Consider the following 18355-nt stretch of genomic DNA (forward strand, 5'->3'; position numbering starts at 1 on the left):
TGTGTTGCTTTATTCCTTTTATAATAGAAGCCTTTATTATTCAATATACACTGCGGTGAATTCAGCCTGCACTATATTTATGAAGCTGTGGAAGAACAGTTCAGTTCACTTCTTCCTTAGTTGATCCATGTGCATAGTGCAACATAATATGTCAAAGCTCATCATCTTTCTAAAATTACTGCGGCTCTAATGAGCTAAGGGGGCGGGCTTTGGTGCAAGAAGGAAGCTAAGATCAGCTATGGTAGTCGTCTTACAGTAGCACACACCTACTGTCACCTGGATCCCACCCTGCTATCGCAAGGCCAGAGAAACATCATGAAAATGATCAAAACACATCCAGGGCTCTGACTCTGCACACCATTTCATCACAAGCACTACGCTGGTGAGGAGGCCCTTTTAGACTCTGGTGATTATAAGCCCTCATTTTCTATTCTGGCTCATCAAACCAGCTGTCTAAACAAAGCGGAGTTTGCTCAGGTACCCGTTCTTGGATAGAGGAAATGCTGTGCGTGTGAGAATTATCACCATGCTCTGTTTTGCATCATTGAACATTTCTGGGTACTCGCCTAGATCCTGACCCACTTTGGTGTCTTTGTGTTTCCAATATTTAGATCAAGTGATTTTTTTTAGGAAGATAAATGCCGTGCTGTCTGACTGACTCTGTGGAGTCTATGTCATGGAGCAAATGAATTAAACAAATGTCAGAATGGGGGTGGTGGTGGATATTTTGACGAAACAAGTCTGCTGTTCATTTGAGCGGATTCACAACACCCCTTTCCACCCGAAAAGATAACACAAAGACGAACACCTGCATCAAATTTGAGTCGTTAAACCTGCGAGCTGTTTGACTTGGACGCAGTGTGAGAAGGTGTGGTGCGACTGGTTTATGAGGCAATCGATTTATTGTTTTGTAAATCAAATACGAACACACAAATCCAGAAAGAAGACAGTCGTGAACATTTATTTGAATTGTAGGGAGCCTGTATTGCTTCTATCAATCTCAAGCGTTAATCACCGTGAACCATATGTAGAGCTGCAGACAGCACCATTCATTATGACTACCACTTTGAAAATGACAAGAGGTGAGCTGTGACTGGCTGCTGGAGTGTATTGTGGAGGCAGTGACGGGTTGGGCCCGTAAAGTAGCTTTGACACTTGGCCAGAACGCCAGCAGTGGGCTCGACTTATTTAATGAACTAACATGTTCGTGTTGGCAGCCCTAACTGAAGCATTTATTAGAGAGCTGGGAACAGACACAGGGTGCACTCAGGTTGGTAATGACAACAGCCACCAAATGACAGCACCTTTAAATAAAATAAGGTGCAGTCGTGTTGAGATTTTTTTAAAAATATATATTTTTTTTTACTTTAGGCCACAGCGCCCAACAAAATAAAAGAATACTGAACAGAAGTGACATTACGCCAAAAGTGCATTTCAAATATCAAAAATAAATGAATGCGACTTTTCAGCTCCAAAAACAGGAATCTAAATTTTCTAACCTGAGGAGATTTTTACAGGTCAAAACTAAATAAATAAATAAAAGTCTGTATATATAATACACATGTAGTCTAAGAGCCCAAGCACACATAAAAACATAAAAAAAGTATATTGTCCTCCAGGAGTGTGACCTGCTGTCTTCTTAGTGCACAGCAACCTGTAACACAAATACAGCAGAGATAAATGGACTTGTGTACTGAATTCTGGAAAAAAACAAACAAAAAAACAGATAAAAGTGAATAGTTGATAAAATTTTACAGGTTTGCTTTTTTTGAAATATTCTTGCTTTCTTGGCAAGAATTGGATGAGAAGATTGACACTACGGTTGTGCTGCTACTCTAATTATGAAGCCTAGAATAAAAACTGGATTTTCCCAGTCAATCCTAGTCAATCAAGCTGAAAATCAGAGAGGAAAGGTCTTCTGAAGCTCACTAGTAGATTGATTTACATAGATAGATATATAGATAGCTTGCAGAATTAATGAAGAAATAGACTAAGTTAACCATTTTCTGCCTGTGTGGCATGGACCCTCTTTATCAGACTCTGAAATATGAATGAATGTTTCCCAAAACGTCAAATGATTCTTTTCTTTCTATACATCAATGAATGGAGCTATTCATGCGACTAACATGTAGTTGTGTTGTGTGAGTGGATTCTGATTTGTATGACAGATGACACTTGTGTCCTTGGTGTGTAGCTGTTTATTTGTTTATGCGGGGAGCCTTTGAGCCCCGAGTCTGACATTTTGGCTGGATGTGCATCAAATGCAGTGCAGTAATTCGCCTCCATCCACTGGCTGTCTCTTTATGAATCCCCCAGTTATAATCTGTCAACACGCGCCTGACATCCTGGGTGATGTTTTGTATAGAGACGCAGCTTTTAGCCAGAGACAATCAGCTCGTCCTTGAGATGGATATGGAAAGAGATAGACCTCTTCGCTCTCACCTAGACCTTTTCAAATAAGCTTTTTATTGTCTTGTTAAAAACAAATAGGTGCAATTACTTGAGAAAATAAGAAAGTGAGCACGAGAGCTGTCAATAAAGAGTGTGAAGCCATCGTTTGCTCGCACAGCTGCTTTACAGAATTAGCGACTAGCCTGCAGCATGTTGCATGTCTGTGAATGTCTCCGTCTCTCTCACAGCCAGTCTGAACCCATAAGCAGATGGTATCATTACATGACTGCAGAATGTGTTGATATAACTTCAAGCTGTGCAAGGACTATTTTCTATCATTTATATTTATACTTATTTTCCTGTCTGATTACCAAGTCAGTGATGATGCTTCCAGAGTGTACACCACTTGGGAATGATATTATTTAAACTTACAGAAAACAAACTTACCTTCTGTATAAGAAATAAATACAATATCATACAAATATGAAGCTGCGTCCAATAAAGACGGGACACAGGACAGAACAGCCAGTCTGGTTTTGTCTGCAGTTAATCAGTTAATTGGCTTAATCTGCACAAAAACCATACAAATCCATAATGGTTATAGCAGGTTTTATGCATCAAGAATATTTCTTGGCTGGACAAAATTCCTCTTTTTGTGCTTAGGTAAGCTAAAAAAAAGTGCTAATGTCAGTTGGTTTATAACTTCACTTTCTCACAGACCTGCTTTCAGGTTACTTGTGTTAAACGGCTTCATTGCAGTGAGTATTTTACTTTTAGAGTGTTTTGGCCATCGTTAATGATGCCAGATTTTAACAGCGCTGCCTCGTTTGTTATAAACAACTACAAAGGCCAACAGTAACTATAATAAAGAAGAAATATCAAAACAATCACTTGATGATCTGATTATTCCTCACAGAAATGTTTGCTAACCTGCTTTACCTGTGTTAAACTGCTTTGAAATATGAAATCATAGCACAACTAATAAGATGAGTGTCTAAAATGTAAAAAAAGTTTGTGTTAAGAAAAATTTCCTGCTATACCTGCAAAACTGGAGAAAGATTTGCCAAAGTTTGAGAATATTCTTTTAAATACAAATCAGATCACCTGTCAATGAATAAATATGAACGAAAAGGTTAAAAAAAGAGCAAAGAGCAAAGTAAATGATCATAGTTACCAGTATCTCCTTACCTATTTGTGATCTGTAATCTCTTTCCATCATGTTGCATCATCCCTTCTCTCCGAGTCCAAACTTATTTCTGTGTACAACAAACAGAGGGAAGAAATGATCTTTACTTTTTCATCAGCAGAGATGCAAATCCAAGAGAATCTTTACTGATTTGGCTTTTGTGTATTCTATTAGGAGTATTGAGGCTGCATAAACATTTTTGCCAAAGGTGAAAAACTTGGCAAACTATAAAAAAAAAGAGAGAAAAAAAAAACAGCTGCTGGTTTTTATAGTGCCTGAGGCTGCAGCCAAGGTCTGCGCAATGTACAAGAATCACCATGGATACGTGCATGGACTAATGGCATCTGAGGAGATGCAAAGACAACTGCAAAGTCTTCATGAGTTTCATTCTTTGTGCAAAGAAAAAAAAAAAGTCACAATGAATAATGACTCATTTAAAAAAAAAAATCCCCTTTGTAATCTCAGTGTGGGAGCAGTTTTATTAGCGGCATTCATTTTAAGAAATACATCAACATCCATAGCAGGCTTTGGGATTTCATCTCTTGGCTGGTCTTGAGCTGGCGGCAGGCTTGTTATGAAAATGGATCCGAGAGCGCTTCTGGCAAAGGGGGCATGAACATCACTGAGATGCACAGAGTTTCCAGCAGCAATGATTACTTCCAACTCATAGGTGCAGATAAACAGCAGAGCTAGTTTTAAGAGGAAAAGTGCCACTGAAACTATTTATGATTCATATTGCAAATATAAAAATCAAACTTCAGCTATTTAATCTTTAATTTATTCCTAGCAGTCATGTAACCTCTGCACTTGTTCAAAGAAAAACCGAACAATCACGCGTAATCCTTTTAATTAACTGCAGTATCGCTGAAATGTTTTCAATGAAAATGCTGTTTTCTGTGGGCTCATTTAATAAGACGCACAGTGCTGCGGCTCACTGCTAGCCTACAATATTATACTGTGAAAATAACCTTGGAAAATATCCTGTGTGACAACGCCACTGGTGACGTACAAATTGACGACATCTTGTGAATATTGCATTATGTTGACACAAACATTCTTTATATATGTTCCCCAAGTAATCATTTTCACCTTATTGCTTAGGGAGGCATTATAGAGCTGTTTTGTCATGTGATTTATGGAGGACGACGCTGCATACCTACCTAGCTACTTCCCCGGCCAGTGAAGGACCTGAACTTGTTTGGTGGCAAAGTGTAATCTTCAGGTCTGTAGGAGCCGTTTTCAATTCCTTCTGCTCTGGAGAGGAGTAAACAATGACAATGCAACAATTATGATTGTGTCTTAATTTTACAGTACATGACTTTTGTTAGAAATGTAGGACAATGTCAGTGTGGTAGTGTGAGATATGTTTGAATGGCTTCTTGAAGAGGGTTCCTCAAAAGCAGTCCTTATCCCCGTCTATAGGTTATGTCCACAATGTTAAGATGCACATCCACAAACCTCATATTCCACCTCATCCCAAAGGTGCTCTATTGTTTTGACATGTAGTAAATGTGGGAGCATTGTGGGTACAATGAACTGATTGACATGTTCAAGAAACCAGTTTGAGCTCTGTGACATGCCACATCAGATGATGGGTACACTGTGGTCATAAAGGGATCAGCAACAATACTCCGGTAGGCTGTGATGTGTAAATAATGCCCAGTTGGCACTAAAGTCCCCAAAGTGTGCCAAGAAACTATTCTCCATACCATTTCCTATGGTACAAGGTAACTGGATCCATTCATGTTTACACCAAATTCTGACCCTACCATCTGGAATTTACAGCACAAATCGAGACTTGGCGATGTCTCACCATTTTTTACTGTCCAGTTTTGAGTGAACTGTAGCCTCAGTTTCCTGTTTTTGCTGACAGGCGAGCAACCCAGTGTGGTCTTCTGCTGTTGTAGCACATCTGCTTCGAAGTTTGACGTGTTGAAAAATAAGAGATGCTCTTCTGCAAACCTTGGTTACTTGGTTATTTAAGTTACTCCTGTCTTTCTATCAGCTCTGAGCATTTTCGCCCAGAGACGTGCTGCTCATTGGATATTTTCTATTTACCGGACCATCCATCCATTCGCTTCCGCTTATCCTTTTCAGGGTCACTGGGGGCGCTGGGGCCTATCCCAGCTGTCATAGGGCGAGAGGCGGGGTACGCCCTGGACAGGTCGCCAGTCTGTCGCAGGGCTAACATACAGGGACAGACAACCATTCACACTCACATTCACTCGCACATTTACACCTAGTGGCAATTTGGATTATCCAATTAACCTATCCCCGCAAGCTGCATGTCTTTGGATGGTGGGAGGAAGCCGGAGTACCCGGAGGGAACCCACGCAAACACGGGGAGAACATGCAAACTCCACACAGAAAGACCCCGGCCTGATGGTGGAATTGAACTCAGGACCTTCTTGCTGTGCGGCAACAGTGCTAACCACCGTGCCACCGTGCTGCCCTATTTACCGGACCATTCTCTGTAAACCCTCGACATGCTTGTGTTCAGCAGGTTCTTGACCATGCTTAAATACCTAAATGCAAAGTTGAAAAGGTGTACGTAATAAAGTGGTTGGGTATAATAAGTATAATAATAATAGTATAATAAGTATAATAATACTAATAATGATAATGATAATAATAAAAAGAATTAGAGACTAATAGAAACTGTTTTTGTCCTTGATTAAAAGCAGTATTTTTTCCCACTGGGGACTTTTGCCCTTGGATGGATGGATGAATGAATGACTTTCATAGCAGTATGTGCAACTGTTGTGATGAAGGTCTTATATAAAGCATTGTTAATAATTAGTAAATGCTACAGCTCTAATAGTATGTGTGTGTATTATTGTGGAAATGCATAATCAAAAATGATTGTAGTGTGAGAGGTGAAAATTCTCCAACGATTCGGCACTAATATAAACAACTACTGATGCTACATCTCACTAGGTGCATATATCTTGTTATGCATGACATGCACGAGTGTTACAAAACGCACCCAAGTCAATAGAAGTGGACGAGTTATGAATAAGTCAGCAGGTATCTGACCATAGGGATTAAGCGGAACTGTATTTGCAGAGTAATAAAACAAAAACTGAAGTGAAAAATGCACACAGAGATACAATAAGAGCATTAATGAACAGCAGAAAGGAAATGTGCAATAACGGGTCCAGCTGAGACAAAAGCACGCAAGACTGACAGTATATAATCTTGGCAAGAACACACACGTTGCTTTCTGCAACTCCAAAACCTCTCCCCTCATTTCTGCACATACAATTGATCTTAACATCTCGCCTTGCACAGCGCAAATACTTCACACCGAGCCAATCTCATACAGTCAGTACTCTACCATTCCTCTAATCAGATGATTAATTATTTCTAATTATATTGCAGTTTTAGTTAGATTCTGCTTCCTATACGTCTTTTGTTTCCATTATTTTAATTGCATGTCTGTGCTTTATTGTGTTTTTAATGAGCTGTCAGACCTGTGAAAGCTCTCACACTTACAGCTAATGTAAACGAGCATTAATAGCGAATCTATCAGAATATGCCACGAGATGGAAATTATATTTCAATCCCTCAAGTGTGACACAGCCGGCCGCAAGAAAATATTGCTCTTAATCAACATAAATTAGTTTTCAGGTGGTTTTAATGTGTCACCTATGATTTCAAGTAAGCATTTAGAGTTTTTGCTGAATGGGCAAAAGGAATCCAGTAAGGAAACTTTCTAATCCTCTCTCAATTATGCCTCATTTACATGTTAAAAGTGTGAATCACTGATTATTTCTGCAACTGAGGTTGTGACAGTGTCTCCACTCACCTGTTATTCCTCTCCTCTTTGACCAAAACACACCGCAGTGTGTTTCCTTATCTACGGAGAAGAACAAATCAGCGTTATAAAGAATGAACCGGTCCTATGCATCATCACTAGTTAACAAGTATAGAATGCATGCATGCAATATGTACACACAACACTTGTTACATTCCATCACTGTGAAAAAAGTAAACCAATTCAAGGTTTTATAAAAGTGACATTTTATTAGAATTGCTTTTATACCACCGATGTGGTGTTTAGTTTGCCGAACAATATTTTAGTGTCTTTTTATTAAAATTTATTCTCTCTTTTATAACAGCTGAATTCCTTGTGGATCTAGTTAGACATGGGAAGGGATTTTAATTCAACAGTGCATTTATTTGGGGTTAAAACGGGCAGGTTTACTTTTTTTTAAGTGGAGGTTAGATTAGGATTATCATTAGGGTTACCTGCTTAGTGTTTAGTCTTCCTTTGAGTCCCGTGATCTACACTCTTAATGAGAGTCAGGCTTCAGGTGTACTAATCACAAAAGAGAATTCAAATTGCTAAATAGATCTCAGCTTCGATATTTAAAGAACGGAAAGTTACAGAGCAGGTTTCTCAGGTTAAATGACAGGAATGCAGAAAGGCGTTAGCAGAGACATTGATGAGCTGCTGAGGGTGTTGTTGTTTTCCCCCCTCAGCAATGACATTCAATCAGAAGGTAAATACCAGCATCTAGATCCCGTACTGCCCACATGCTTTTCTTTAAGCTCCAAAAGCTGAGCATTTTTAAGGCATTATTATGATAATATATGAGGACTTCTTACCTCTTTAAACGCCATATCATTCTCAGAGTCAATCAGTGTCTGTTTAATGATGTAAAACTTCAGAGAATGAATTAAGAACAGAAATTTATTAGTTTCTTAAGAAAGTGATCAGATATTCAAGGATGATTGAGCAGTAACATACGGTGTTTTACAAATGATTCATTTGGGACAGGTTGGTGGGTTTTCTTTATGAAACGAGTTAGCCGTTACCTGCAAGCAGATGTTAGGTTTTAGAAACAAGAAGCTTGGATTGCGTCACGTATCGCGTTAACAAACTGCAGAAAAATAGGAATTTAAAGCTTCACAGGCTGCTATTTAGAAAGTCTTACACACTGTGTTGGAGGTTTATGCTGTTTTTATTAAATGCCTTATGTACAAATACAGATTACACACAGAACAAAGCACGCATTAGAAATTACACACTGTACATTGCTTTCAACCAAAACTGTGTTTTGCACGATCACGATCTCACATCATTTTGTATCATTTAAAGTCACAACATGGCCTAGGGTAATTTTGCCTGATATCTCAACATTAAACATTTTTTAGAAGAAACTTTCAGGTCATTTAGACACTCTGCACTCAGGTCTTCAACTCTTCTTCAAGGATAGGTTTCCATTTGGTGCATTTAATGTTATTTGTGTTCAGGGGAGTGTTTAAACTTGCTGTTGGTTAGTTATAGTTTTTGCAAATCAAATCACAGTTTCAGATTAGCTCTGTTCAGATAAAGTGAGAGAAAAGCAAAAGTTTTATTTTTACTAAACCAAATAATCAAAAAAGTGGAAAAAATTGCCTTGAAGAAATCAGTTTGAATCTCTCCATGAAGTAATTTTTGAAATACGCTATTTAAACCAGACACAGCTGCCACCAATCAGTGAACTCTGGAGAAAGGTTGAAGTTTCCAAAAAAAGACTTTTTCAGATTTAAAGTAAACACATTTTCTCTGTAGCTGTGGCTGGTTAAAGACTCATCCTGCCTGTAAAGTCATTTTGGCTCACTGACAAAGAGCTAAGCTGGATTTTGTGGGCCGTTTTCCAAATTAGGAAAAAAAGTGCCAATGGGGTTTGAATAACTTAAAAAAAAAATACTCGCATAAAAGGGCAAAAGTAATTTCCCCCTAGACAAACTCGTATTTGAAGAACAGGCACAACTAAAATGAGAAGAAGTTTTGCTTGTTTTCCACGTCTAGTAGCGTGTCACGGTGGATAAAAACGGACATGGCATCGCTGGATGTTTCGCAACACCCCGAAAATGCCTCTGTTATGTGGGGCAGCGAACTCTCCTTAGCAATTAAAGCAAGTAGAGAGACGCAGCAGAGTTTTGATAGTCTCTCTAAGTCAAATTATGGCTCTATGATTGCCTGCTTTAACACAGTGAGCAGGGGTTGGCTATTAAACCTTAGTAATCACTACATTAAAGACACTAAATGGAAACCAACTAGTCACGCAAATCCGACAAGAATAAATCTGCAGATTAATGTTTTAGGGCAGAGGGAGGTGGAATGAAGGGCATTTAAACAGCCAAGAACAACCTTCCTGCATATGGATGAGAACTGTTAAGTGTCTCTTTTGTTAAAAAAAGGCTCAAACATCAGTATACTGCAATAATTGTGGCTTTATGTGCTTTATGGGGGTGGGGATTTTCTTTTTACTTTCTGAAGGAGATGGGCCAAAATAAAATAACTGTTACAACATTTATAATGGATTTAAAAAATAGATATAAATAGCTGAGAATTGGAGGTCTGGACCACCTTTAGTATCTGCCATAAGGATGTTTTCTGTAGCCTCCTCGCGTCAGCCGTAAAACAGGGGCTTTGAGACTGGCTCGGGTGGTTGCCCACTCCTCCTCTGCAGATTAAAGCAAACAAACGGGGGAAAAAAGAGTTAAAAACGCATTGCAGAAAGCTGCTGCATTCACAACGGAAACGTCCTGTCACAAAGGCAAACTGTCTCTCTTCTCTATCCTCTCCTAAATCTATTTTACCAAAGACAAGAAAATTTAAGCAAGCAAATTATATCCCAGGTACTACGGGGGCTTCTCTTCACACAAAATTAATTTCATGAGCTCTTTGCCCTCTGACGGACCAACACTGAGATTCGACTGTCAGCAGCTCCTTCCTTAGAGCCAAATTACATAAAGATGCCCACCTCTGCTGCGAGGCACAATGCACCGCTCCCAAATAAGAAAGTGTTTATGAAGCAGAAAATCAAATCATTGCCCCGTTGGTTTAGGTTTGGTCTGACCTCAACACCCCAGTGCACAACTCATTGTGCTGAAAATGAATGAGCCCGCAAACCTGCTGTGGCATCCGGCTTATCGCCGTTGTCATGTGACAAGGTTGTAACTCGACTTCTGGTGATTTACGCAATTTTATTTAAATAGCAGTTTTAGATGTTTCTTAATGTTTTTCAGTTGAAATCCAGAGACTCCTTTATAAAGTTTGGAGCAGGTGCTGATTTGGAAATTGAAAACTGGCGGGTTTTTTCTTTTCTTTTTTTTTGCGAGTTTGTTTTTGGGCACAGCAAAGGTTAGTCAGCCGATAGTAACAGCTTTCTGGAATAAGCCTTTGAAGGCACATACCCAAAAGGCAAAACAGTCCACCTCTGCAACAGGCACTGGTTAGCCCCATGAGCTTCCACTGGCACATTTACTCCTCTGGCCAAATGCAGCGAGGAGCCAGGAAGGTAGGAGGAATGTGATGCACACAGAAGTGGCTCCCTGGGTGAAGATGATTGCAAGTGGGCCGAAACCACACAGTTTTCTTTTTCTTTCTCGGCTGTGAAAACATTTTTTTGTATAGCAGTGCAGCAGCAGTGTCAGCCAGGAAAGTGTGGTCAACACAACACTTTTTTGTTGCAGGATTTACTTTAAATCAAATCAAAGGATTTTTGAGAACGTGTTTTTTTTTAAAATTCTACTATCTTCTACTATAAATACATTACAGAATGACAGATGGTGCTGACAGAAATTAAGTCACAGAAAATCACTGATGCTAGATATCATCTAATAATATGATACCACTACTTTAGGGCTGCATCTGATCATTATCTTCATTTTAAGTAATGCTTCAATTATTTTCACTATAAAAAACAAACACACAAAAAAATCTGAAGAACCAAAATGTATTCGTTTTTATGTGAAAAACGGTGAAACCCCCCCAAAAGTGTTCACTTTATATCGATATCAAAATACTACAGTAGTGGTCAGAAGCTTGTATACACTCATCATGGGCATGACTGTCATGGTCATTTTGGGCTTTTACTGAATTCTTTGAACGTCTCTTTATCTAAGGTGTAATAATTGTACAGCAAACTGTTTTAATAACTTTATAAAAGAAAGACTCGTGTTCACAAGTTTGAATTTATTTTTGACTGTGTAGATTTTCTATAATCCACACAAAGTCAATATTACAGGCTCAACTATATACATACACTTACTTAAATCTTTTAATAAGTGGTGCTCAAGGTTCTACAATTTACACAAGTTGGAAAGATCTCTCAAAACCAAGATCATCAGTTCAAGCAATTGTATGTAATTTGGATGTGTAAGTGTTTACAATTAGGGTGTGTCACTACTTTACCAGCCTCTGAAAGAAAATCCCAACTGTTACTCTCAAATGAAAAGAACAAGGTTCAGGATCAATCAATCTAGCAACCTAAATCAACTGGAAATTGTCCGTGGCACCCACATCAACAAGCCAAATGCTGTCTGGAGAAGTTATATCTTTAGACAAGACAAAGATCGAGTTATTTGGTCAAAATGACAGGTGGTATGTTTAGAGGAGTAAAGTTGAACTTTCAAGCATGGTGGCAGTAACATCATAGTCTGCCTGTTTTGCTGCCACTGGTACTGGTACATGACAAGGAGGATGCAAAGAAGTATTAGAACTACCTCCTCTAGCTACAAATTATTATCTCAGATCAACAGCTAGGCAGTTGAATTGTGAAAGAGTCGAATAATCATAAAAACACACCTAACTGATTCTGGAATGGATAAATTAGGCCAACATAAAGCTTACTGAATGGACTTTCCAAAGCTCCAACCTTAACCCTAAAAAAATTTCTAGACTATGCTTAAAAGCCGGCTCAATGCCAGGAAACCAGCCAATTCAAAAGAACTTTATCACAATTCTGTTAAGAAGAGTGGTCAAAAATCCAGCCACAATTATGCCAGAAGAGCTACCAAATGGCTACCAAAAGCACCTGTTTGAGGTATAACTTATTAAGGGACAGGTAGCCAAAAATCAGTGGGGGTATGGTTTGCATTTGAGTCTGTATGTACTCTTTTGATCCTGTGTGGATTACAGAAAATCCTAAATAAATTCAAACCTTTGGACCCAATTCTTTCTTTTTAAACTAAATTAAAGATGTATGCTGTATAATCATTCCACCCTGGAAAAAGAAAAGTTTGAAGAAGTCACAAAGAGCCAAAATTACCATGAAACAAACGCCCACGAACACTGTCTGTGCCATCCAGCCCTTCTGATCACATCTGTAGATTATAGTTGTGGTTTTCTGTGGTTTTGTATTCTGATGTCGCCATCGTAGTTTTTTGATAACAGACATGAGAGCTGGCTGAAAAACAATGGACACTGAATCCTTTTATAGTAGCAATTTTTCAGTGAAAAGTTAGCCAAGCCCTGAAGCATACTCTGGTTTATCATCTATTTGAGTCTAAAAGAGAGTGTAATTAACATAAATATGCATCATGTCTTATTAAACAAGAGCAATCAGACAGCACAACTCCCCCCAAAGGGCAAAGGCTATACTAAAACATTTATGTTTAATGCTAATGTCGGTATTGGTAATATTGAAATCCTGAATAATGTTTTCACAGATCACTTGTGCTGATGTCAGCATTGCTAATATAGAAATGTAGTGTAGAATATTAATCCTTTTGTGTCACTGTGTATTCATAAAATGTTTTATTTAAAAAAACACAATGTTTTAAAGAGCTCAGACAAAGAAAGTGTTAATGTCCCCCAATCAAGAAAACATTGTTTTAAATTTTTGAGATGTTCCAGTGGAAAGTAAAGTTTTTTCCTAATTTCCCGAATGACCCTGATCTTCGACCTATGACCTTGAAGCATTACATATTAAATGGTGTATTTTATTACCTTTAACCATATGATTGGAAAAATATTCTGCTTCTATAAGCTGTAACAACTTGAGATTTCAGACCTGGATGCAGTAAACAGTCGATGTACAAACCAAAGAAAATCAGGATTAAAGAAAATCGGCACATTCTTACAGATGAGAAGCTGGAACTGCAGAGCACAGTGCAAGGTGAAAAAAGCTTTAATCAGCCATCCAGCTGCCAAATCATTTTTATGAATTGACTAATCAAATAATCAACCCATTTTCTCATTTTAATAATGGGGTTGTGTTGCATTTTAGCTGGATTCAACAATTTATAGTGAGTATTAGTACTGAAAAGTGAGGATACATGAAAAAGACGGTGACTCATTTCTGTTCTTGTCAGTATAAAATAAGCTCTACTTACCATAGTTGTTGTAGGATTCATCACTGGTTCCCTGCCCATATTCATAATAGTCTGAAATGCTGAAAGGAGATGAAGCAAAAACACGGGTCAAAGAAAAAAATAATAAGCTGCAGACGACTTTTCTTTTTTGTCAAATAAGGAATAAATGTGATTTCTTTGGGGAAAAAAAGGACTACAGTTCTATTATCAACAAGACCAAAACACTTTTTACAAAATCTCTCAGTAGTCCTCTCCACTGTCTGTGTCACTCAGCCCTTATCTATTAGTTCTTAATGAAGAAACAGATCTTTAAAAAGCGGTCATAAACATATCTTCAACCACAGAAGGGCTAAGTTATTCCTAGAAAAGCTGGGCAAATTTTAACAAATTTTACTCCATTTGTTGGGGACTCAGCTGCGGATTTAGTGCATCACTAAATATTTACAGCAGCATGATGGTGTATGTGGGATTAACTACTGTGCCCATGTTGCTCAAGTTGCTCACTGATGTGTTTTTAACAGACAACAGACGTCTCTGGCACAGTTTTATCAGGCTTTAGTATACACACATACTGTAGCTTTGCTGTTAGGATCAAGTCATTGTTGGTTTGGGGATTTCTTGCTCTAATGTACACCTGTGATGGCCCAGCTGGTCACAGTGGACCTTAAACATGCTGTATTGTAACAACAGATGGATGGTAACTGAGAAAAGTTGAAAAAGCCTTTCCTGCTGTGTGTGCGTTAACGTTACCTCTTTGACTGATTGCTGTAGTTATCTTCATAGGCTTCATAACTCTCATCATCATACTCTCCACCGTATCCGTCGTCGTAGGCCTGCGAGGGAACACGCGGTAAGCATTAACATTGACTTGTCTCCACATCTCTATCCAGTCTAACTGGTTGGAGATAAATAATATAAAAATAATCAATAGTTAGTTCCATGGGCAAACTATATTACAGTGAGACGGTAATGGGAGAGGAAACAGAAAAATTAATGTCCAACAGGGATTATTGATTAAGGTTCGCAGGGAACATGTCTCACTGGTAGAGCTTATTGGACACCTTCTGAGTCTCAAGCTGCAATATGGATCTGCACTATTGATAAGTAGCTATTCAGAAAATAAGCACAAAATACAGCCAGGAGCTTTACACTCGTGTTTGATAACAATACAAGTGGCTAAACAGCATGCAGCCCACAGACGAGCCCTAAAGTTAGATATTTTGCCAACAACCTGTAAGTATTAGAAACCACTTAATGTATATATATAACTCAATTGTGCAGATATATGGAAGGTAAAATACCAATTAATTGTAGTCTTATTTGTATATTTCTGATAAAGATAAAAAAAAAAACACTTTAACACACTGACCTTAAACAAAATATCACTCTGTGAGAAAAACATTTGACATATCGGGTTAGCATTTTACATTTATATCACTAATTTATTAATTTTCTTTAAAAAAAATGTATGTATTACTTGTCAGAGTCTGCACGTAGAAAATGACTCCTATTACAGATCCTCTAGTTGTGCCTCAGATGGTGTGTTAATCCAGTTTGTGCCTGTTTACTTCTACAGAGGATTCTTCTCAGCTTATTTATGCAGGGACCCTGTTTTTGGATCAGTTCAAATAAGAATTAACATTCAGAAGAGAGAAGCTCAGAAAGCCTGGTTAACAGGTTTCAGTCATTAAATCCTCTAATATTTCATCCATTACAGTGACATGTGAACATATTCCTTAAGTGTTTTGTCATATTAGTATCATCAGTTCTTTCCCACTGTGAAGGCTATCACTTTCTAATACTTCACTTTTAGTTTCTTTTGACTTATGACTCAAATCTCTTTAAACAGAACACAGTTATCAAGCTGCCAAAACCCAGCTCTGAAAAGAGAGGACTTGACCAAAAAAACACTCATTGGGATGGGTTTTAATTGCTACTGTGCACTCTGGGGAATGAAATGTTAGGAACTGATATGATGGCATAGTGGACCTTTTCCCTGGGTTTTGCTCCTTGAGAAACTTTCTGGAGGAGATTTTTAGATCTGTGTGGAACCAACAAAGGTCAGAAATAGATTCAACCTCCTCTGACTTTCAAAAATGATTATTTTTCATTTATAGTTATAAGCTGGAAGTGAACATCACTGAAAGATAAGATGCTGTGCCCTTAAAGACGGGGCATTATTTATTGTGAAGCATGAGGAGCGTGGTTTAGAAGCATTGCGTATGTCACTTCCTGCATAAAATATATAAAATTTGGTGGAAACATGTGCATGTCAGTGCAGAAATTCTGACTGATGCTTACAAATGTTTTGGAGAAGGTAGCTAAATAAAGTACATAAGACTATTTCTTGAATATCTTGACTATTTAATTCTGTGTTTTATTATTAAACTATTATAAAACTGCTAAACATCTGGTGCTGCTTCACAAGTTTGTTCCCAAAAGCTGAAAAACACAGAGGAGAACTGGAGCTGATTTGGTGTGGGCAACAGAGCGCTGAATTGCAGGAGATGCCAGAGTGCATCAGGTGGCAGATTCTGCAAGTCTGGCTTGTCTTTCCCAGACACCACGAGCATCCTGATTTCACGTCATCTATCATCAGCAAACAGAATTGGGGAAAAACGTAAGGATTTATGTCTTCTAATATATTACTGCAAGGATTTTTAATAGATTTTCAGAAAAATCCCTTTATCGAACACTTTCCAGGTGCCCATGGAGCATAACACCAAGCTATTGGAACAACTTTTCAGTGTTTCTTTCTGGTAAAAACAAGTCACTATTTATCATTCTGTGTTTGACTAGATTTTATTTATTTATTGCTTTTCTTGCATTGAGACACAGCTACAGAAACTCATAAAATAATGACATGAAGCACATAGTGCTCCTAAGTATGGAACCCATGCCTTTCTGCTCCCCAGTGCCCCCTCAACCATTTGGCAATCATATGATGTTGGCATCTGTGTGATTTCGATCGCTACTTGTTTATATGGTTGAATTAAAGCATGAGGAACAAAACAAAAGCAATGAGTCACGGTATACTGACTGGTCCACAATGGAGAATATCTTCACTTTCTTTAATTCCAGGAACTGTAATAGCTGCTGCAGATATCAGCCTCACACAATTATTTTATTTCTAACACCCCCTCTAATCCCCTCAAGAACATAATGTCAGTCAATATTCACGAGGGACCTGCATCGACTGTTTATTGTTAATCGCGTCAGTCTGGTCGATAGAAAATGATGCTTTTAAGTTGATTATGATTTATAAAAAGAAGCGATGTCATATTTTATTTGTTAAAGTGAAATCTGAAATAGCGTTCACCTTTTGGGGAGCTGCGGATCACTTCCCACTTCTGAAACCAAACTAACACCTTTATGTTTAACGATCCGCCTGAAGAAAGCACACTATTCTGCTGAATGGTTTATTCATGACGGCAGGGATAATCAGACCCAGCAGACCAAAGGTTCATGTAAACAGCATAACCTGAAACTGGAGTAAGGCCAAGGAGTGTGCAGAACAGTAGACTAAGGTATTGTCTCTTTTTGTAATTGTTGGATCATGCTCATTTAAAGAGGTTTAGTGGAGTTTAAAGTGCTTACGCTTCTTTTTCATCATGATCTAATCTCTTCTAATCCTTTCCAAGCTTGCTATTTCGAATCAAGCTTTACTATGATACATGCAAGTGTTCAGTTCCTTTTAAAGGCTGAATGGATTTTAAATCAGCAGAATAAAATGTGTTGAAAGGTTCAGTGAAACTGGTTGATGGCGGACGGGAGCTTCATAGCTCAATATTCCTCCAAGTCTGCCTGTAATAAAAGAACATATACAGTCTATGTAATGGAGTAATTGCTTCTTGTATTAGGTGTGGCTGCTTCTGGTAATGCTCTCTGTCACAAAAGCATAGCTATCAGCGTGAAGGACATCAAGTACAGCTATACTAAAGAAATTACATTCAAAGCACTAGTACACACTCTCCATCTCCTGTCGGGAAATGCTGATTCAAAGTCCTCTGGTTCCTGTGTGGCTTTATTTGTGTGAACACGAATTTGACTAAATTAAAGTTAGGGATTATGTCAGGGATTAAGTTGTTCTGGGGATCCTATACTTCTCTTTTTTCCTGCATGAGTCTTTCCTCACAAAGGCAGAGAGTCAGAGATGTGCATATCTAAGTAATTAACCATTTTGTTAGCAATCCCACACGAAAAAAAAAAAAATCTTCACACTGGACCACAACTATAAGAGGGGATTATTTTCAGTCAGCTGTGAAATAATAATTTAAAAAGACTTCCGTCATTGCTGCAACGTAAAGTCGTGGCAAACTTGCAGTATATTTATTTTAAGGATAAAAAGCCTTGTGTCACTGTTACTGATAAAAAAAAGAGAAATATAAAATCAATAAATGATACAGAGGGGGAATTCATCTGAACATCCCACAGCCCAATTTACTGTTGAGGCTACTTGTTTACAAGATAGATGTGTGCGTGCTCAGCTCACCAGAAGGCGAGTATTCATTGTCATGGTCCCTGGGTCCTGGACCAAGGGGGTTTGAGTTTTTGTGAGTTCACTGTTGTGTTTTGAGTAGGATTTATTTTTGGCTTCTTTGTGAGTTCTTTTCATCTTTGTTTTGCTGCTTAAAGTTGGGATTCCAGTGGGATTCCTTTATATGTTCAGTCCTTAGTTCTTGTTAG

The 18355-nt window shown here is 38.3% G+C and overlaps 1 protein-coding gene across 3 annotated transcripts in view; it reads right to left on the reverse strand.

The window, feature by feature from the left end:
• Positions 1–934: 934 nt before the first annotated feature.
• Positions 935–18355, reverse strand: part of khdrbs2 (KH domain containing, RNA binding, signal transduction associated 2) — a 68262-nt gene continuing 50841 nt past the window's right edge. Inside the window, exons 7-13 of one of the 3 annotated variants that reach the window (XM_025897797.1) lie at positions 14420–14502; positions 13691–13749; positions 9939–10035; positions 7386–7436; positions 4738–4826; positions 3580–3647; positions 935–1654 (exon numbers count right to left, since the gene is read on the reverse strand). In XM_025897797.1, the coding sequence (XP_025753582.1) occupies positions 9941–10035; positions 13691–13749; positions 14420–14502 (237 nt within the window). In that variant the 3' untranslated portion in view covers positions 935–1654; positions 3580–3647; positions 4738–4826; positions 7386–7436; positions 9939–9940. Of the gene's footprint in view, positions 1655–3579; positions 3648–4737; positions 4832–7385; positions 7437–7828; positions 10036–13690; positions 13750–14419; positions 14503–18355 lie in introns of all 3 variants that reach the window. The other 2 variants (XM_003441132.5, XM_013268985.3) reach the window with 2 other exon arrangements.

This window comes from Oreochromis niloticus, linkage group LG13 (assembly GCF_001858045.2).
Source record: "Oreochromis niloticus isolate F11D_XX linkage group LG13, O_niloticus_UMD_NMBU, whole genome shotgun sequence".
Classification (NCBI taxonomy): Eukaryota; Metazoa; Chordata; class Actinopteri; order Cichliformes; family Cichlidae; genus Oreochromis; species Oreochromis niloticus.